At 40.3% G+C, this 22,149-nt stretch overlaps 1 protein-coding gene across 1 annotated transcript in view; it reads left to right on the top strand.

Moving 5' to 3' along the window:
* Positions 1–6,247, top strand: part of EFCAB6 (EF-hand calcium binding domain 6) — a gene marked incomplete at both ends in the record, with an annotated part of 74,036 nt that extends 67,789 nt beyond the window's left edge. The window contains 3 exons of the mRNA XM_084301893.1: positions 766–950; positions 3,424–3,573; positions 6,125–6,247. Of these exons, the coding sequence (XP_084158019.1) occupies positions 766–950; positions 3,424–3,573; positions 6,125–6,247 (458 nt within the window). The remainder of the gene's footprint in view (positions 1–765; positions 951–3,423; positions 3,574–6,124) is intronic.
* Positions 6,248–22,149: the final 15,902 nt, after the last annotated feature.

Genomic DNA, 22,149 nt, shown 5'->3' with positions numbered 1-22,149 from the left:
GTCAGCTGGCATCCACTGTGTGATTGCTCCAGGTACCACCCTGTTACTGCAGAGCAGAACAGCTTACTGTACACTTGGATGCAAAAAGTTCATGTTCCTCTTCAGAATTATTTACTGTTTAGAAAAAGAGAACATGGCTATGCTTGTTGATACTTTTGGTTTGTATACAAGCTATCTCATCACCTTCCCAGTATACCACCCTTAGCATGCCTAGTGATAACTGAATAGCTTCATCAATCTTTTATTTGTGATCTTGTATGTGCTTCTGGCTGCTCTGGTCTTGATGGGTGAATGCCTGCTGATTTCAAAGGACCTTGGATTTTACTCTTAGACAAGATGAGCTATACTGCTCTTCTGTTGTGTTCTCTTCTACACAGAATTCCCAGTGCTTTTCTTAGGACATTTGCATGTGTGATAAGACAATGCACACCTGTGTAATTAGATATAAACTCCTCAGTATAAGAACATGTTAGCTTATCAGAACGTTTATTACAGTTAGCACCAAGGCATATTTCTTGTGCATTTAAAACCAAAGTACCATGCTATCAGTCCCCTGAAGCCCTGTTAAATGTGAACTGCCACCCCTATAAGTTTAGGCGTATGTATATACCTGCATCTAGCAATAGCTGCATAATACATTTATGCAGCAGTCACTGAAACTGAGCTTGTCAACATTATTCCTGCTAAAACGTGTACAGTACAATGACTGTCTATTTTTATGAATGACAAAATTAATATTCTTTCTGCATTTCTATATTATTTCAGATATAGCAGAGAAGTTCCACTGGGGTTTAAGTAAAGAGGAAATTAACCAAATAACAACAAAATATGATTTCAAGAAAAATGGAAAATTTGCATACCGTGACTTCCTTCAGAGTTGTATCTTGTTGTTAAAACCACAGAAAAGCTCACTGCTACAAAGGGTGATTATACAGAAGCCTCAAAAACCGGTACACACAAAGCATATAAAAATCAAAATTACTTTTTTTTTTTTCAATTTCTTCTGTAGTGACATAGTATTCTAGCATTCTCTTATTTAATCCTCTTATATTAATTGTTATTTGGTATCTCCTTCAGCTGGAAGATTTAACTCCCTGTGCTCCCTTGTACCCAAGTTTTATGGTAAATTGGTTACATTTGCTAAAATGTGGATAATAATTACTAGTGGAAAACATTTAAGAGCTTTTGCTGAACTAAATAAAAATCAAGTTAGAAATAAAAAGTGCAGTGAATGTGTGTCAGGAGGGCCCAGTCTGGAGCTACTGATTGTAGCTCCAGACTGACTGGGGCTGTGCCCCTGCCCCATGCCCAGACCTGTAAGACAAGTCCAGAGGAAGATCTCACTTGCACTGCTGTTAATGGTCACTGAGAACGTCTTGTGGCCAGGGCTGATCAGCCACATTGTGCCCTTGCAGCTCTCCCTGTCACACATAGCAATTCCCCAAGCTGCAATGAATGACGGTTACCCACAGGCTGTTCCCCTTTGCCCATAGTACCACTCAAAGGTAGAAAAGATTGGAAGAAATGTAGAATATTGGCTGTAGTGGCCCAGAAAGGAAGTCATCAGTAATAGCGTCACAACCAAGTTCTGTAGTAGGAACAGTGCCAAATTCCAAATCTGCTCATTCAGCAAGCCTGCTACATTTTTAGGCTGTTTGTTACTGTGCCTAATTAGTTTAGATATGGTTAGTAGCAGCATTTTGTAGAGAAATTACATTACTGAATAGTTTTCAGATGTGGAACAAGCAGATTGCTACCAAGGTATGCTACCAAAGTATCATTAGGAATTATCAAGAATTCACTACCAGTAGGGAGAGTAAGGTAAAACTAGTAAGTTTTGCATCAAAGAACCTCATTATCTTACATAAGGTTTCCTTTATATACAAATCTGATGCAGTAAAATTCTATCCCAGTATTCTGGAGTGGATAAAGCAGTCATTTTTAAGTCTGTATGTAGTTGTCCTGAATCCTTTTTATTTTATTTATTCTGTTTAGAAAATATAATGAAGGTCCCAGCCCATGTTCTGAGAATCATTATATAATGTAATATTTAAAATGAAATTTCCTCATAGATTGTTCACCCCATTCCACCTAATAACTATACAGATAAATATCAAAAGGAATAATAATAATAATTAAAAAAAAAAAAAAACACAACAAATAAAATCTTTTTTATTTTATTTTTGTTGCTTTCTCAAAAGCTTGAGAGAATCAATGTCCTAGGGCTTCATCCAGGCTCTGAGCTATGAAAATAACCCAAGCTGCATTCACTGTAAAGAGCTCTTTCCCTCCCTTCAACCCACAAGGGTGCACAGTATTTTGGGTTGGAAATTGCATTATTCATGTATCCAAACATTCCTCAGCTATATATTCTGAAGGAGGAATACACCAAGAGTACAGAACAATGGTGCAGCCGACCACTAGGCCTCTTAAAATGCATATAGGTGCAGCATGGTGCCCGTGTCCTTAAAGCAGTTGTATAAAGTCCACTGTACATTTCCTTCACAATGAGACATTTGTCAGAACACTAGCTCACGTGCAACTGGCACAAATATGGCATAATTGGCTTACTCAATTAAAATAATAATACCAGCAGGGCATTGGGAAGAAGTTGAGCAGGACCTGAAGGAAAATAAAAGGGTAATAGAGCACATCCAGATCCCGAAGGTGGCTTGAGGCTTGCTGACTTTTCTCAAAGTCAGCACTTACTCGTGGTGATACTGGAGTATTAATGCTTTGTACAAATGGAATGAATTTCACCATAAGGAGTAATTCTGCAGTTCACATGTGTTCAGGGTACAACAACATAAGGAGTTTAGCCAGGCTAAAACAACAAAAGACACCATTTCCCAAGTAAAATTAACACTATCTTCCAGCTGTTGAACTACAGAGGTGTTAAAAAACTGATTACAAGGTGTTTTAGGTACTGAGGAGAATGTACATGGGGAATTGTTTTTCTTAAATACCATACTGCTCCCATAGTTGGATTATGAATTCAGACATTTTAAAGAAGAAGAAAAAAAAGAAAAAGAAAAAAAAAAAACACTGAAAAATGAACACTGCAGGCAATTAAAAATTACTGAAAAAGGGAGTTGAAACAAGGACAAGCACAATACATGTAAAAACACTGAGATCTGAGAAGTAACACTGACTTCAGAATCAGTTTCAAATAATAAAAAGTTAGGGCGTTGACAGTGATTAAGTAAATATACCATCTGCGCTTTCCAAGAATATTAAAATACTATAGGTTAAAGTTATCTTGTGTAAACAGTATCTTGCAATAATATGTAAACAACTACTTGACAACCAGTTGCCTGTTAAGTCAGTGTTACTTTCCAGTACCTTTTCATTCTGTGTTATAGTTGTGCCCAGTTGTGTCCATGATGTTAGTAAATGATCGTATTTCTCACCCAACTTTGTTAGATGAGTCCTGGACCACAAACCATGTCATTTTGCAGTGCAATTATGAGAATTCAGCCCCAGATCTTGCACTGCTGGAGACCAATGAAGCGAACTTTTAAATCCTATGATGAAAGTCGTACTGGACTGTTAAATATTGCAGATTTCAGACAAGTAAGTTGCATTTAGCAGGAAATAGTCAAAAAAATTACGGTAGTTTAATCTGAGCTTCCTGACAGATTTTTCTGAAGAATGGTCCTGAACTAGGATATATAAACTCATCCTAGCTTCTCTATAGCCTTTGCTCTGACCTTTGCTCATGGTAATCGTTCTCCACATGGTTATACTTTCTGGAGGTCTGGGATCTTGTTGGGATCCTGCTATAACAGCATACATAAAATAGAGAAAATCTTAGTCCCTATACAAACTTTAAATACATAGTTTTCACAAATGCATGGTAAGGGAACTGAAGTGTTGGCTGCATTGAATGAGCTCCTTATGGTAGGTATCCCTGTAGTCACTGCTACAGCTGCAGGATCCTGTTGCCCTTCAACTGGTGAATGTGGAATGGGCCTAAGTACTCCCCATCTGAGAGTCCCTTGTACTGGTTTCTCTCTTTGCTTTTCTGTGTGCAGCATAATTTTGTACCAAGTGAGGGATCCATATCCTCTACAAATATTTTGGTACCTTGTATCCCCTCAAATAGCAAATATACACCCGTGTATTCTAGATATATAGAGTCTGGAATCAGGAGTTGCTTCTTCATGTAGCTCACAGAGAGTTTGACTTTTGATTAGCTTAATCTTTAAACTTAATCCTTAATTAATTTAAAAATATTTGACATTGTTTTTACTAGGAATAATAATCACTATCTGTTCTAGAGGCGTTCTGAATATATGCTACTCAATTGCAAGAAAATAATACAGTGTGTCTCTAAACCCATTTAATGCTGCATGGGGACATGCATGGGACACCCCTTCCTATCACTACTGCTTTGAAGAACTGATAAACTGGTAGATGGGATGCTCAATCACAGTAAGCAAATGCCTAAATGCAAAAAGCAGTCATGGGGTGTGCTTCTGAAGCTCCCTTTTCCCTGCAGCTGCAGGAAGCCAGCTTGCTGCCTAGCATTTCTAAGAACCAGTCTAAAACCCTTTAGATCATACCAGTCACAGAATGGCTCTTTTAAACCTTAACTTGTTTAGTATTACTGGGAACATGATATCTTCTGGCACTGCCACATAGCTGAAACCCTGCTGCCCCTGCATGAAGGCCAGGGGACAACAAGTATCAGTGTGGCTGTATCATCTTTGTGCCTGAGGCTCCCTGGCTGTCATTGCAGCTTTCTGCCTGCCTGGGTACTGCCTCAGCAGACAAAACTTAGGGGAGAGGGAGCGAAGATCAGGCCTATTACATTTGATTTTAATTTGTCATACTCCTCTAGGACACGTGATGATTATTTTTCCTAGTTAAAACTATGTCAACAGCTTTCAAATCAAGCTTCCCTAACATGACCTAAACTAAGCAAAAATAAATAAGAAGTTGAATAAAATCTAGCGCCTCATAGATTTAGATCAAGAAGCCATCCCCAATTCCAGAATACTACTGCAAAGGTGTTAATCGACCATTTAACAAGATAGAAAGTGATCTGTGGAGGTATAGATCCCTTTGTCTCCTAGGTAACTTAATTTACTGAAACGGAGAAATTAGCTCTCTACTAACTTCAGTAATTCCGCTGTTTATGGCTGTACTGTTTGCACAGGGCTATTAGTGATTTCAGATGTTCAGTTGTTAGGGTGGAAAGATGTAGAATAATCTGAATTTTCCAGAAAACTAATGAAAACTAATGATAACTGGCATGGCCCACAAAGATTAATGATGTTACTGGTCACTTGCAGGGCTCAAATTCCCAAGTTCATCTGAAACCAGAAGGGATCCTCAGAAATCAGTCATTTTCTTTCATGTTGGGGCATTACTGGGTTATTACTATTATATAATAATTATATTAAAATGCCCCATTATTATATAATAATAACATAAAATGCCCCATATAATATATGGGACATTATTATTGTATAAACAGCTGAAGTACTGTAAAAGGCACTTTGTGAAATTTTTAGCATTAGGTGAACCAGATGCATCCTGTTCAAATTGGGTTCTCAGTGAAGTGTTCGTAAAGTATGCCTATAGGCCAAGCATTTGTCCTGTGAAAATTAAAAACACTGAGTACTGCATGAGCGTTATTACTTGTTTTGGGATTTGCACAGTTTGAGTGACTGCATTACTCCTTCTGTTTGTCTGGATGTAAAGACTACAGATCATCCAAGGAGGATAGAAAGGAAGATATTCCACCTCTTCATCCTATCTCCTGATAGTACTGAAAGCCTTCTAAACATGCATTTCTTGTAAATCAGCTTCTACACACATTGATGCTACCCATTTCCCAAATCTCCCCCTAAGGCAAGTGCTATTTGGGATAGAAGACAGAACCCCATGTGTGTGCAGTTTTTCAGAAATGTATTCTATGGAGTCATTACTGACATGGGAAGAACAGGAGATAATAAAGAGGATTTGATTTTCTAATATTCTTAGAAACCTAAGATAAAGTGGAGCTGAATCACAAAGTTATTTTGTAAAGAAATTTTAACAAGAAAAACTAATGTTTTTACTTCATCATCATCCAAAGTGCTGGAATAAATTTTAAAGTTGTTTCTGTCTTTTGTAGGTTCTTCATGAGTACAAAATCAACCTAAGTGAAGAGGAGTTATTTAATATTTTGGAATATTATGATAAAGCCCTCTCTTCAAAAATAGCATATAAAGATTTTCTCCGGGCATTCTTACAGTAGGATTTGGTCAAGTGCAAGAAACTGTAGATACAGATAGTGATGGATTTATAATTTCAAATTTCAAACTAATAAATTGAGTATAGCTATTTATTTATTTATTTATTTATTGTAACTATTCATTAGAGAGCTCAAAATACTTTAAAATTCTGACAGAGTGGTCCTGTGTTGTGGATTAAATCTACATAGTGAAGGAATTAATTCTGCATAATCCATTTATCAAAAAAGAAAGAGGCAACAATTAACATTGTCAAAATAACACTTCCTAAAGACATCTCCAAAAGCGACTCATTTAAGAAATTTCTGTATTTTTAATTTTACACATTTTATTAATGACATACTGTAATTTCAGTAAAAAGGTTTACAAGGCATCCTATTCAATTTCCTCAGTTGTAATTTTCCAAACATATTACTTTTAATATATTAGCCTTCATTACTCAGAAAGTCATCCCATTTCTCAGTGCATCTTTTCTGTTTACTTACAGTGACATATTTGTATTGTCAATATGGAATGACTATGAAATCTGAGATGATGCCAGCGGTGTGACAAAACCACACCTTTCTGTTTTAAAAACTGTTCTACAGTAGTTTAAAAACTGTCCTTCAGCAGTTTAGGAAGGAAGCTACTTTACCAATGAGCATTGACTTCTTAACAGCAGATAGATTCCCAGTGTTAGACATGAGGTTATTTTTTTTTAAGGATTATATATATATATAAATTTATATATATATAAATTAAATAGTAAACTGCAAGTAAGCCCTCTGGTTAGATTTTCCAGTTCTAGAAAGTTCTGTATGTGTATCTTGTCAGATACTTAGATCTTGGGAAGGAAATTAAAAGATAATCGCTTTGTCCATGGAACTTCTGTGATAATTAAAGGATGTATGATCATCTGAGCTTGCTTACTGGGATTATATCAATAACTAAATGCTTACCTGCTCTGAAGAATTCTTAGATAAATATGTCTCTGTTGGGTTCCTGAATTAGTTTTCACTGGTACACTGAAGAGCTCTGTCCTCATCACCTGTACGTCTTTTGTATCTTTCTTTCTCCTAAGTAAAATGTAAAAATAAGTTTAAAAAAATAATAATAAAAGAGAGAGCAAGTCATGTGTGTGATACACAAATGAATATATAGAAGGAAGTCTCTGGAATGAGAGTGGAGAGAGGAACATAATCCTGATTTTCTTATTATTTCTAGTGAATATATGAACCATTGCCACGAATCTGAAAGATTCACAGTGTAGACCAACTTAATGCCTCTTTTTCAGGGGAAATGTTTCATCATATTTGGAGATTTTCAGGAGATTTACAGAAAATTTTGTTTAAAAAGTACTTGGTGATGTTTCAAATTGGACCTGGAGATGTGTAATGTAGATATTCTATACAGTTTCTCATATAGATTCTAGGATTTCTGTAATTTCCAATTTACTATAAAATAAATACATTTGAAATTGGATGTATTTGAAATAGTAACAAAAAGAACATTTGCTTTTTCAAAAAAAAAAAAAAAAATTCCATCAGTTTTTCCAAAATTGATGGCTATCTGTAAATCTCTGAAGTTGATGCTTAGATACTGGATTAACAGAGGGGACTGTGACTAGAGTTATTTAAGGATGTTCTCCCAATACAAAAATTCCTAGTTCCATTACTAGAAAACAGTACATTTTAAGAATACAACACCTATGTCAGCAAGTGACTGAAAGGGTCTCGGTGCAGTTGCTGGAACCAGTAGGCACCTGTGGCATGAGTTAAGTATTCATACTGGGCCTCTCTGGGAGGTCCTGTGTTGGCATCAGCCAGCCATATATGGAAGACCCCATGCCCAAGGGCATCTCAGGCTACAGCAGGTAATGTGTTTCAGCAACTGTGCTGAACCCAAACGGGGTTCAGCTTAGTCCCACTGAAGAACCAGTTAGTCTATTTAAAAAAAAAATAAAATATTATTGTACCTTCCAAGAATCTGCAAACTGCTCTCTTCCTTACTGGCAACTTCTTCCCCTGACCCCAATCAGGTACAACACGTCTGATCTAATTTCTGTTATTATTTCATACAGTTTGTGCACAGAATTAATTTTTCATACTCATTAAAGAATTAATTGCTATTTGGAACACCTAAAATTGTAACACAAATACTACAATAATTATTTTTAAATAGTGGATTTCACTGAACAGATCTAACCACTGTGAAAAAAAGTAAATAAATGATTGTTACCTACCTACTTTATAACTGATTTGCTTTGAGTTGTAGAGCTCTTCCACAAATCATCCACACCTCCTGTTTGATAATTGGGTCCAATTTTGTACCAAATATAATAAGGCATCCATCCCCACACTGCTTTCTGGCATGGAGTGCAATTGCAGAAGGGTGTAGGTGTTGTGTCCCTTGCTCCACAATCTTCAAGATACCCATCATCTTCAGGAGACATGCAGTGGCAAGGGGCATCCCTGGGTTTCTTGACACATCATGCTAGAGGATTTTTCATTAGTTCCACTGGCAGGCATATCAAACCCAACAACTACAAGATTGTTTAAGAACAATCTTTTTGCTGTACAAACAAATCAAATCATGCTGTGTTTTTTTAGTTCCTAAAGGCAGGGCTGGCACTTGCCAACTGTTTATCCAGCCTCAAAAAGGAAAAAGAAAAAAAAATCAACTGCCAGTGTTTCAAAATAACTGAGGTAATTTTTCATATTACAATCACAAACTGCTGGCTGGATCAACTTTGTAACAGAAGAGAGCTTTTATTGCAGCTGTTCCCCACAAACAGTGGTCAGCCATCCAGTGGCGGCAGGCTGGCAGACATCCATTTCTTTCCACTAAGAGGTAAATAATGTCAGTGGAATTGAGCATAATCCCTCAGTAATGGTCTCCCGTTGCTACACGTAATCACCAAGGTGGTTATGAAAATAAAAACATCAATGCAAAGAGAGGAAATGTCATTGCTGAGCAGAGGACACTGATCCCTGCTTTCTGCTGCCCTAGGACCAGCTGCATGGGATGGGGGATAGCAGGCAGGGGGACAGCAGCCCGACTGCCTTCCTCTCGCAGGGTGTGGAGTAGCATCTGATCCTTGGGAAGGGCTGAAGCACAGAAATTAGGGTCCCTGGGGGTAGTTCGTCTGATCACCATAACCTGCTCACCCCTACCAGCCTCTCTGCTCCACCTCAGCATTGCTTGCTGCTTTGTCCCCAGAATGGCACCGTGACTGCCTGGTTGTCTCCTCAGCGCTGGAGTCAGGGGTTTTACTGAGAAAGCAGGTCCTTTGGCAGTGTTTTAACAGCACTTCATGTTTCATTTTCTTCACTCCAGCACAAAAGGAACAAAGCAAAGGAGACTGAAGTCACTGCTGCATCTGCCACCACCGAGGAGCGTTGTGTCCCTGCCAGAGCTCCCATGACTGCCCAGGAAACCCACTCACAGGCAAGAAACAGCCACAGAGAGAGGTGCAGAGGTGGAGGCCTCCCATCACACTCATGGATGGTACCACCCTGCCCGAGCCCATACAACAAGAGACCTTACACCAGCCAAACACCCTGGCATTTCCAGACAATTAAAATGCAAACAAAAAGTGAATTTTGTGTCTAATTAGACTATGAAAGGGGAGGCAGGTAGTGCTGTTCACTGCATCTTTCCTCTTGTATTTTTCTTGTCCCAAAGCCCTTGCAAATACAGGTGCTCAGCACCAACGCATGCTGCTCATTAGCATGTACCCCCCTGCATGTACCCCAATAGCATGTGGCCCCCTGCCCCAAAGCCCACTGGCTGCCCCTGCCAAGCAGCCAGCCTGGTCTGCAGGCAGCAGCTGCTCAGGGGAGGCCTTTCTGAGCAGGGCAGGGCTGCAAGGCACAAGAGATGTCTGCTAGAAGCACAAGCAAGTAGGAAAAGGGAACTGAGAGATGGAAATCCGTTAAAGGAGGGAAGGAAGAGGTTCATAGTCTCTATAGCAGCTATTTCTATGCTAGGGATTGGCATGGAGCCTGCAAGACCAGAAATGTCCCTTCTCTAAGTAGGGAAGGGGAAAGGGAAGGCTGAGGCTAGTCAAAGGGACAGAAGAAGAGAAAGGGAAGAATATATGGCCCTTCTTCTACATCAGCAACTGGAATGCAGCCTGTAAGGCTAGAAATAGAGCATGCTTTAGGGAAGGAAAAAAAAAAAACAAAAAACCACCCTTCTTGAGAATGCAATCATTTCATTTTTTTCATTTGTTTGATTAAGGCATTACTGTGTGAAGTGCCTATATGCCTATATCTCTGTGCAATTACTGTTTTTATTGGGATGATATACAGCAGATCATGAGCAGTAAGGGATGCTCCAAACATGGCCAAATGAAAGCCAGATTAAAAAAGTCAATTTTCCAAAAATTAATTTTCTTTTGTTTTTGAATTTTTCTATACTAAAAGCTGTCATGCAATGGAAAGAGCATTATTACACTGTGAAAAGAGACATAAAAGTAATTTTGTACTATATCAATACTTAAAATATACAAATATGATATCTTCACAAGGCCCCAAAATTATGCTTGGCATGAATTCTTAGCCACAATACAAATATTGTCATCTTCAAATAAGCAGGTATAATATGCTGCTCAAACAAATGTAAAAATAACCCCATCACAGCTCTGGGAGCATCAGATTTCATCTTTAATGTAGGTAGGTTTTAAGTAGGAAAGGGAAGAATGTCATCTTAACCATCAGATTGTACTGGGACGAGCCTTACTGGAGGCACATGGAGGACTATTTAAATGGACAGCAGACCTACCAGGATACATAAGTCAGAGTCATTATAAAAACACATTTCTGGGCCTGCCCATTAAGGGCTGATGACTCATCTTGGGGGAGATGACAGCCAAGTGCACAGAGGTGCTCCTGGGCTGCTTGTTTTGGGGGTTTCAGGTGCAGCTCAGCCAGAGTGGGCTCTGCAAGGCTCTGTGGGTTCCCCATGTGTACAGGCACTGTGTGGGGCTGCAGGGACTCAGTACTGCACCGCAGCCACCTCTTTCCTCCTGCCCTGCTGAGCTGGGGAAGTTAAAAGTCGCAAAAGAGCTTAAACTGGATTTGTGGTCATGCTCCAGATTTTTTTTTAACAAAGCAGCTATAGGACTTGCTCCTGCACAACCCTCCTGCATTGTAGGGTAAATGGTCTCCCACTGGTGTAGACACTGAGACATCACAGCAATACAGGGAAATCCTGTTTCTCATTGGAAACTCTTTGCCGTATTCATCTGGGCTTTGGTTTTGCAGCTGTCACTCAAGCAGGACATCCATGAGTCCAGCCTCAGATCTGCATGTAAAGGGAATGGGGATCTCCTTGGGTAGTGGGAAACAGTGATTGCCATCTTAGAAACACCTTCTGAGAGAAGTTTTAAAAGCAAGAAACCAGACTTTCTATTTATTTTCACCACTAGAGGAGTGAATATCAACAGGACTTCCAACAATAAATGCTCCATCTGACATACACCAAAACCAGGAGTCATTTCTTGCCAACCTCTGTCTTCAAATGACTCCTCCTGGTAATTGTTATGCCTCAGTAATTTGAGTTGATATTTAAAAATTCTGTAATATGTGCCATCAGCTTGTTGCTAGCCCATAATTTTTGTTCTGCTTTGATCTAGTATTCTCAGGGTTGTCCCTGATGAGCCCCACAGTTGCTGGTGGCTCCTGCAGTCTTGTGTAGATGTTGTCCCATCAGCTCTGAGGTGACGTTCAGTCAGAAACTTCACAACCGGCCCCATGGCCACAGGATTATACTCAGGCTGCAGTCCAATGTGCTTGAGCCTTACTTTAGCTACTGTCTGTCCTAATCCCTGAATATAGATTTGCTGTGACTAAAAATAAAGGGAGGAAATAGTGTGACACAGAAGTTTCATTGTGCTGCAGACACCATTTTGGACCTGCTTTCAATGTAAGTACATTTATGGGGCTTAATTCTCATCCCATTAAATCAACAAAGCACTGTGACTACCCTAATTTCAGTGGATTTATTCCAGTATATTAGATCAGCATCAGACCTAGGTGCCTTCTCTTCTTTTCCTGCTGCAATCAGTTTTCATAAAAAGTAGCAGCTATTTCTGCTCACTCTAGAGTAAGACTGGAAGTTTGGTTTTGCCTGAGGAAGAATGCATCCTTCTCCACACACTATGCAGAATTCCCATCTCAGGTATTAGAATAGATGTTGAAACACTTCTAATTAACATTTTTAATTTGCATTTTAATTGCCTGCCAGAGTGTGGAATGACATGTCTGGGTAAAGAAGTGTTTTTGTTACTGCCACTGGTTTGCAGAGCACCAGAAAGGCAGCAGGAGTAGAAGCACCCTGGCCAGTGGTCATTTTGTAGATTTTTCCATAATTAATCCAGGGCCTGATTCAAAGTGCAATAAGTTAAGCCAAAAGGGTCCAAATGGATTTTTGTTTGTTTGTTTTTAATGAACGGGACTTCCATAATTAATTTTTGTTTGAAGATATACATCAGATCTTGATTTTAAAATTGGCAGTTGCAAACAATCAGCACAATCATTTGAAGGTTGTTTTGGTGAATAATTACAATTTTCATAAAGAAAACACTACATACATACATATAAATATATACATATATGTATTTTAAAAACAAAACAGTCGCTGGGATGCCCAGGCCACACCTAAGTCCATTTTGAGAGCTCTTCTCCACACAGGAAGGCCACTATTGCCCATATTCCTGTGTTTAGAGATACAGCTTCCTATGTGGTCACAATGAAAGGTAGACTTCTTTGCTACACCTTACTTTCTAAACAAAATCTAGACTGCAATGTACCTGTGACCCATTCTGTTCAGTATTCCCTGTGGTTTGACACAGGGTTCATTTGTAAACCATCTCAGTAGCACCTTTGCTTTTGGGGGGGGAGAAAGATTTCTCAGTCAAGATCTAGCAGTCAAATCATATCAGGACAGGAACCTCTACCTGGCGGACCCTATGAAGCAGATAGCCTTTTAAAGATGATTCCTCATTTAATTACATTGGTTGGGTGGTTTTTAATTTATTTAACATGCGCCATGTCAAAAATCTATTGTTCCAGTTTCCTACTCAAAATGCTAGGCAGTGGTGCCAAATTATGTGCCTTGCAGATGTCTATTACCTTAACACTATTTCATTTATTATCCAAAGTTGTAATCTCATAAAAAGACATCAAATTAGTTTGAGAAGATCCATCCTACTTAAACGCACCTTGATTGGCATTTAATTTTATTATCCCTTTTTAATACTTTATTACTCAAGCCTTTACAATCAATCCTATCACTGCTTCTTTCTGGTGATCAAAGTCAGGCTAATGCTGTCTCACTTTGGCCTTCCTCTTTCCCTTTTTAAAATATTGGCACAATTTCAGCTTTCCCCAGGTTGCTGAGACTTCTCTCATGTCCCAACTTGTCTGAAAATTCATTATTAACAGTTTAAAAATCTCCTCAGATGGCTTCTCAGATAATCTCAGATACAGTGTTCCTGATTCAAAAAACTTGGTAAATGCTGTTTAACACATGTTTAAGGACTGCTGGGCTGAAAAGTACTTGATCACTGGCACTGTGTAATGCCCCAGTACCACCCAGCCATTTTGTCTGTACACAACAAAAATATTAATCTAAAAATCCCACCTTTTTAATACAGCTGTCAGTGACTCTCCCAGTGCCATTAGCTTTTGTATATTTGAGTCATTACCATGGCAAGCCATTGATAATTCCTGTGTACTTTTGCTTTCGTCACTGCTTTTTAGCACACATTTCTCCCTTCATCAGTTTATTTATTATTATTTTTTTTCCCAGTCTATTTTTATTTACCTTCAAAACCAGGGTGTTTTTCTGGTTGGTTGATTGGTTTTGAAACCAGTTTGTCTCTTTCTGGATTCTGGGATTTCTCTTTAGCGAACTTTCTTAAACAGTTTGCAAATACCATCTATGTTTTCCTGTTTAAGTATTTTTTCTCCCAACCAATGTGTTGGCTTTGCAATTATCCTTTTTGAAACATGAGGAGTTAATCTGATTTGTTATTTTTCCCTATTTAAAGTTACAGCAGTGGATGTGGTCAAGGTCATGGTTGCCAATACTTCAAGCTGCTTCAGCATTCTCCTGTGAACCAGATCTCCTTGCCCATCAAGAGGAGATGTGATGTAGCAGTTGCTCCTGCTTGAAGTAGCCTTTTTGTCAGAAAATTGTCATCTAGGGATTTTAAAAACTCTGTCAGATCTTTCTCCCACTTATATTGTTTAGAATGAACTGCATCACAACGATGAGCACAGGGTATTTAAGTAGTGGTCATCCTCCAGCTGAAGTGGGCTGTAACGGTAGCCAGCACATACCACCTGGAGGGACACCACGAGTATTATTTCTTAGGTTCAGTGGATGAATAGATATTCCATTTGACTGACTTCAAAGTTGCCAGTTACCATTTTGTACTGTGAGCCAGCTTTATTCCTGTCTTGCAGAGTTGATCTTTCCTGAGGAGATTACAAACAACTTAATCAACATTCCTGTCACGTGTCATCCTATCAGACTTCATTAATATCAGCTAGTTCAAATGCATGTTTCTAAACAAGTAATTTCTATTCCTCGCATTTATTACCTGGGTTTCTAATCTTGATGCATAATAAATTTATGAATTTTTGCACTGTGTAGTCTTTGTATCTGTTATGTGTTGACAACACAAAGACATCACATGGGCTGAGGATTTAGTGGTCACTTCTTTTCACACATTTCTGTTCATTGAAATATCTCCTTACAGCTCCAGACAGCCTGGTCTTCCACAGACGAAGAGGCTGGAATTTTAGATCAACACTGCACAATTATCAAACACAACCACTGCTAATAACGCAAGTGTGGGGACAACCAGACAATGATGTTCTTTAAAGGACGCTATCCTTTTTAGCTCAGAAATAGAAATGAAGCCAATAGGGAGCACAAAACATCACAGTGGCTTCTGAGAGCACTGTTCAAGTCATTTGCTTTCATATGTTTTGTTGTTTACCATCTCTGGGCTTTGATCTCTTTTTATTGTTTCTAGTAGATAATACCAGCTTCAAAGTTTGGAGGAACTGTTCTCCATCTGCTGCTGTTGTCCTTTTTTCTTTGTTCCCTTAGCAAGTGTTGATTTCTTGCAAGTTGAAAGGCTCTGCTTTAACAAAGCAGATAAAGGATGCAGGATCACAGGGTGCTTCATGCTTGGTTCTGGCAGGACCCTTCTTGTCCAGTGTGGCCAATTGCACCCTTTGCCCCTCTGGTCTACTTGGCCTGGGGGTTTGGCTGAGATGCTACACTTTAGATTAAAATCTATACCCTAAAAGTTATGATGTCTTTATTTTAAGGGATAACAAGTACTCACTAGCAGATGAATTGGAAGTAATTAACAAACACTCTACTTCTAGCTCAGAAGAGAGCACAGTATTTTCAAGTTTAGAGCAGCGTTAGTGAGCACTTCCTCATCACAGCTATAATGCAACAAGTTCAAACAGTGTTGTCTCATGCAACACACTGATGCAACGCTAAAGGCAGTTGATGAAGTGTCTTCATCACAGTTTGTTGAGTGTGTTGTCTGTATTTTCATGATTTATTGCTTCCTTGACTTTCTTAGGTGTTGGGAGAAACATTGAATCAATTCAAGCGTTCTCAGAGCAGGGACTGCTAATTGTATGAGCTCTGTTTACCACTCAAGAGCTCCAGCTTTGACAAGTCTCTTGACCGTATGTTAATACATATGATTAATTATTGTTATGGGCATCCATATAAACAAACAGGATTTGTATCACTTCAGAGCTATTATTTATTTCTGAACAAGCAAAAAACATAATTATGTACCACTGCTTTGCAAGGATAACAGGTGGGGGAAAAAGGTACTGTTGCAAGTGCATGGGGAAAAAAGCACAAAACAAATTTTGTGTTGTCCCTACAGAAAATCCCAAGGGCACTGGTTGGAAGGAGGGGCAGCAGAGGTGCTGCTCGTCCTGGCATCTGGATGAACATGGACATCATGGTTGGAGCACCTTGGAGCTGCAAGATCATCCAAGCATCTTGGAGCTGCGAGATCATCCAAGTGCCATTTGATCCATTTCATAAACAGATGGGAAACATGAGATATCCATGTTCGTCATCCTGGGCCAAGCTTGGGGACACCTCCTGGTGTCATCCCCAGCAGAAGGTCTCCCTTGGCCTGTGCTGCTCTGGGCTTGTTGCAGGTCCTGCCTGGCAAAAAACAAGACCAGATGTCCATGTGATAAGACCAACATGTTCTGGTCCTCACAGGATTCACCACACCCTGTAACCCTGTCAGATAGTTGCTAACTTTGAGAGCGAGCCCATGGCATAAAAGGTGATGTTTCAGCCACTGTCACAACACGTCACAGGGGGTCCCTGCCCTGTCCCTCCATGAGCTGCTACCTCTCAGGACAATGAGATCAGCCTGCCCATTTCACAGAGGAGTTGCCTGCAGCAATGCCGCAAAAAGCCGTCATTTTTTCCATAAATGAAGCCTGATGTAAATCCTGACATTTCAAATGCACAAAATGAAGAAATAAAATAGTATTAAAAAAATATGCTCAATGTCTCTGCTGTCATTAAAGTAAATACGTATTCCTTCAAGAAATCCAAACATGCATGGCCCTTGGCATGAGGCCTACAGGAGCACGCAGGACCCTCTTCTTCCAGGCCACATCCCTGGGGTAAATCAGTCATCCCCCCAGCTGATTTCTGCTTCTTTGCATGTATGGATGCACACTGGCCCCTGGGGAGACCAAAAATGTATCTGAGGTGGCGGCACCCATGTCAGGGGGCTGTTTGGGGAGCCCCGCTGTGAGCAGGACACAGCAGTGGGGACAGATGGAATGGCTGTGGGATGCAGAAGAGTCGGTGACAAAAGGAAGGTGATCAGCAGCCACAGAAGGAGCATGGGTGAGGGACCAGCCACAAAACAGCACAAAGCAGGATGAGACATGGTCAGATATTGCACAAATGTCAGTGCCAGTGTTAGGTGTCCTCTTCAGCACAGCCTGAGGAGATGAGGACTACAGAGGGCACCGCCAAAGCCAGGACAAGCAGGGGAAAGGCCACAAAGAGATTCTTACATAGACACAAAGGGAGGGATTCCCATGTGGGTACATGATTGGCTGGGCACACTGGGAAGGAGGGCTGATGCTTGTAGAATTATTAGTTGTCACCTCTTGAAGGAAAACCCCAGCTGAAACCATAGGCAGCTCACCACAGTCCTCCAGTGGGGCTGCAAATATCCATTATTAACATGAAACCCCAAAGAAATGAAGAACAGCATATGACGAGAATGTAGCTAGAACTGTATCCCAAAGCTCTGGTACACAGGGACAAGAGGTCCTCTGGAGTCACTGTCTCTCCCTAACTCCCCAAGGACACAGCAGCAAGCAGGGAGGAGCCTTTCTGGGATGGGAAAGTAAAAGGCTTAGCAATGGAGTCTAGCTAGAATTTAAATTATTTTAATTTCTAGATGAAGTGTACATATAAGGTACAGATAAGCACTCCTATTTACACGTTTCACATAAAAAGAGAACAAAGGGACAGTCAATAAAGCTGAATGGCAGCATTCTTACAGGGATAAGCGAAATGCTGTTGTTCTACTGCATTGTGCATAATCACCTGGGGAACTCACTATTCCAAAATATCTCTAAAATCTCAGATGCAGAGTTTCCAGAAGGGGATGGGAATGTACCTGAAAGAACATTTGCAGTTATGTTTGCTATATGTGAGTTACATTAGCAGTGAGCAATAATAAAGGTTTTTAAGAGAGAAATTCTCATACAAACAAGAATAAATGGAGGTGGGCAGAGATCCCCATGGGTAGATTATTCTAAAAATTTCCTTCTAAGGAATGGCTTGTTCCTCTTTCTTCTGAAGCACTTAAGAGACTGGAGAAGACAAACTACCTCTCCCCATCCTCTCTAGCTCCCTGCTGCAGCAGTGCACCAGGATCAACAATGCCTCCTGCCCAGTTTGTGCCCATGCATTGCCCAGCTGAGCCAGGTGGGGATTTTCACCTTCCCTCCTCTCAGCTCCCTTGCTGGCTCCCTGCGGCAACCTCCTTGAAGGCTGAAGTAGTTTTTGGTGTCTCTGGCTCCAGGTGCTACCAAACAGCTTCATCTGATACCCTAAATCCAGCTTCCTAGGCTGGGGTGCATCTGCAGTGGGTGGGAGCTGCACAGAAAAAGGCAGCTGCTCCATGGGTGTTGAGTCCCAGCTTGCTCGTTCCTTGTAGCCAAGGAACATTTCACATCCTCAGCCATATGTGCCTGAGAGAGATAAAAATAATCTTGCCTTTTTTTTTATTGGCATGCAGTCATAGCTCTCCTGGTCCATTCATCAGAATGAACTGAAATTAATCTTGGTAACAATTCTGCCTAGTAATGGGAAAGCATGTATTACTAATACACATCAGCACACCTTTGGGAGTGATGCTACCAGGATAAATATCAGTGAAGGTCAACCATGGGGAGGTGGGGTGAGAAATGACTTGAAAGATCATCCATGAATTTAAATAGAATTAACAACTGCAAAACTGCACTTGTGGAAACCTTCCATTTCATGGCCTCACTCACCTGAGTTAGATCAGATTGGAGGCAAAAGTTCAGGCCCTTGACAGTGCTCACACAGCTAAAATAAAAATGTCACCTCATTTAATATCCCCTGTGAGGTTTGTGCTCATACAGGCTCAACCCTGTGCACAAACTGTCTATCCTCCAGATAGAATCCTAGAATTATTAAGGTTGGAAAAGACCTCCAAGATCATTTGGTCCAACCATCCCCCTACTACCAATGTCACCCACTAAACCTTGTCCCTAAGCACCACATCCAACCTTTCCTTGAACACCCCCAGGGACAGTGACTCCACCTCTTCCCTAGGCAACCCATGCCAGTGCCCGACTACTCCTTCTGAGAAGAAATGTCTCCCCATTTCTAACGTAAAATTCCCCTGGTGTAACTTGAAGCCATTCCATCTAGTCCTATTGCTAGTTACCTGTGAGAAGAGGCTGACCCCCAGTACCCCACACCTTCCTTTCAGGCAGCTGTAGAGAGCAATAAGGTCTCCCCTGAGCCTCCTCTTCTCCAGACTAAACAACCCCAGTTCCCTCAGCCACTCCTCACAGGACTTGTGTTCCAGGCCCTTCACCAGCTTCATAGTCCTTCTCTGGATAAGGACAGCATCCCAGCTCTCAACTATTTCACGCAGTTCTGCTGCAGTACTCACTTGGTAGTTTTTCCCCGCATCACAAAAATATCTGGCATATCCCCTCTGCCAAACTTTTGTAGTTACAGGAAACAGCTGCTGGCTCCCCCTCTCAGCAATCCCCTCCATCCAGTTTGCTCTGCAGCTTTTGAGGGAGATGAGGAAGCTCCAGGCTTGTGAATCGTGCAGGACAAGGACCCATCACTTGTCAGTCACTTCTGCAGTAAGCATTGCCATGCCACCTGCGGGACACTCCATCCCCTGTGCCAGCTGCCTCTCACTAAACCACAGCCCTTGGTGATGATAGCTTTAATACCCCTACCTCAACACCCCAACTTTAATACCCCACACCTGGAGAAGAGATTCTCCATTACCAGCGCTGAAAGTATGAGGTGGATATAAAGAGGCCTTATGTTGTTTCTTTTAAGACTTTATTTGTCTAACATGCTTGACCAAAAATTACAACAACAATCAAGTTATGCCAAAATGATTAAATAACCTTTAAGCTTTCATACCTCGAGTACTTTAAATGATATTTTGAAGTAACAGCTGCTTTCATATCCTTTTCACATAAAAATACACAGTATTTTGAAGATACCTTAGGCAAAATTATTTTTAAGAGAATAGTTTATGGTCAACAGAAATTTTGTTGAGGCTAATAAAAGGATCTCTTTCCCCCACTTTTAACATTTTAGTGTAAGTGTCATGAGTGAATGTAAACATTTCAGACTTTAACATACAGCCAATTTTGAAACACGTTTCAAAACGCTTGTGTTGTGACTAGGTAAGACACTTTTATTCTAACTGCAAGCTATTCTTCATCTTCTCAATGATGCTGGGAGTTCACATTAAACTAAAAATTTCAGTCCTTGCTGATTTAGGAGCTGATCTTGCAATTTCTACACCAATGGATTATACAAAAAGTAGACCCAGCTGAATTCATGGTAGACTGTTCTTGTGCTACAAACCATGCTCATCCAAAACAGTTGCAGGATACTGCTGGTTTTCAGTTTGCTTTTGTTTCAGGAAAAAGCAGCAAATTAGTCAAAAAGAAAATCCAAGTCAGTCAACAGCTCCAAGAAGTGACAAATCTGTGTCTTGGTATGTTTTCTGGTGTCAGTGGGTCAGTACCTGGGTTCAAAGTTCACAGCTTCCAGCATCAGTCAGAAGAGCAGCCGCATGCAAAATGTGGTGTTTCTGCCTATCTTGCTTAGAGTTGAGGCTGCAAGTCTGGGGTTGTAGAACAGGTATTTAAGTTTGTGTATGTATATCATGTACATGCAGCTGCTACACAAAGGTCACATTTATAACTACACATCAGGCAAAATGTAACCCGTACATCTAACCACTGTGTGTGCAGGTATGGGCTATCTACAGACCTGCAAACAACCCTGTATTGATAGTGCAATGATTTGCCTCATGTGTGGAAACAAAATTAATATATAGATGCAGTCAGCACCAAATTCAGAATGTCCATGTTCAGGTTACACCAGTTACATTATCTCCATCAAGGCAAAAAGGTTCCTCTTTGAGCATGGAGATGGTTGTTAGTTCAAGGCAGAAATGTGTTCCAGCACACATTTGAAGCACATATTTTTGTGGGTTTTAGTCAATTCTTGAGCTTCTGCCTAGGACTGGACTGAAATCCCAGCAGATTCAGCACCTCTGTTAACCTGCTGGAAAGCTGCAGGGGCAGTGTCAGCCATCCCCAGCAGCTCCCACATCTCCTGCTTCGCCTGGGTATGCCAACACCCAACACAATAGATGGATTTCAACTGGGTTAATGGTTTTGTCTCGGGCCTGTCTCTGCAGTGTCTCTGAGTTGGCACATGGGAACGATAAGTTTTGTGAGGTGACTCTTGCTCTGTACCCACTGGCAAGTACTCGTCACTCATTGCACTTATGCTACTACATAGCTGTCCGAAAATGAATGCCCAAACTCCACTTTGGGATGACACCCCCCCTCTAAGTCCATACAGTTTCCCAAAGGACAAACTGAACACAATGACATTTAATCACAGCTGACATGGGCCAAATTCAAAACAGCAATCTCATCATTGGCTGCATGTCCCAGTAACAGGTTAACAGGTTTTAAACAGTCCCAGTGGGTTTTATTTAGAATATCACTACTGAACATCAGTTTTTTGTTTTTTGGTGGTTTTGTTTGTTTGTTTGTTTGTTTTTGCTTTTTCTTTTTACATACAATCACGTATCGCCTTAGCATATGAAAAAAGTTACACTTTTTTTTTTTCCCCCCACAGGTGAGGCCAGGTTACAAATTCCTGAGTTTATACTGCACTTAACACAGTCTCCCTTCTTGAATTTTGAGCTGTTTAAAGCATGCCAGCAATAGGCACCATTTCCCTTACCATCTGTAATGCCAAACATAGTCAAACTTCATTTTAGTACAGTGAATTAGGTAGGGCCTCTGCTGCATTGGTTTTGAATAGATGCAAAGAATCAAGACCTGGAGGACCTGAAATAAGAGCTTTCCTCCTATGACTGGTCATTCATGTACTATCTTTTGTACATGCCATGTTAACTAAGGGAAAACATCTTTACCATCACATTCATTATCAAGAGCTCACTGGGAAACATCTGAAATGAGGAAATCCTAGTCTAAACACTTATGTTTAAACTTCGAACTTTCTTGAGGAAACACTTCCTTGAAAGACATTGTTCTTTTAGTAAGTCCAATAT

This window comes from Netta rufina (assembly GCF_964035555.1).
Source record: "Netta rufina genome assembly, chromosome: 1".
In the NCBI taxonomy this organism is placed as follows: domain Eukaryota; kingdom Metazoa; phylum Chordata; class Aves; order Anseriformes; family Anatidae; genus Netta; species Netta rufina.
The sequence above is the reverse complement of the archived record's forward strand: the minus strand, read 5'-3'. Positions and strand labels throughout refer to the sequence as shown.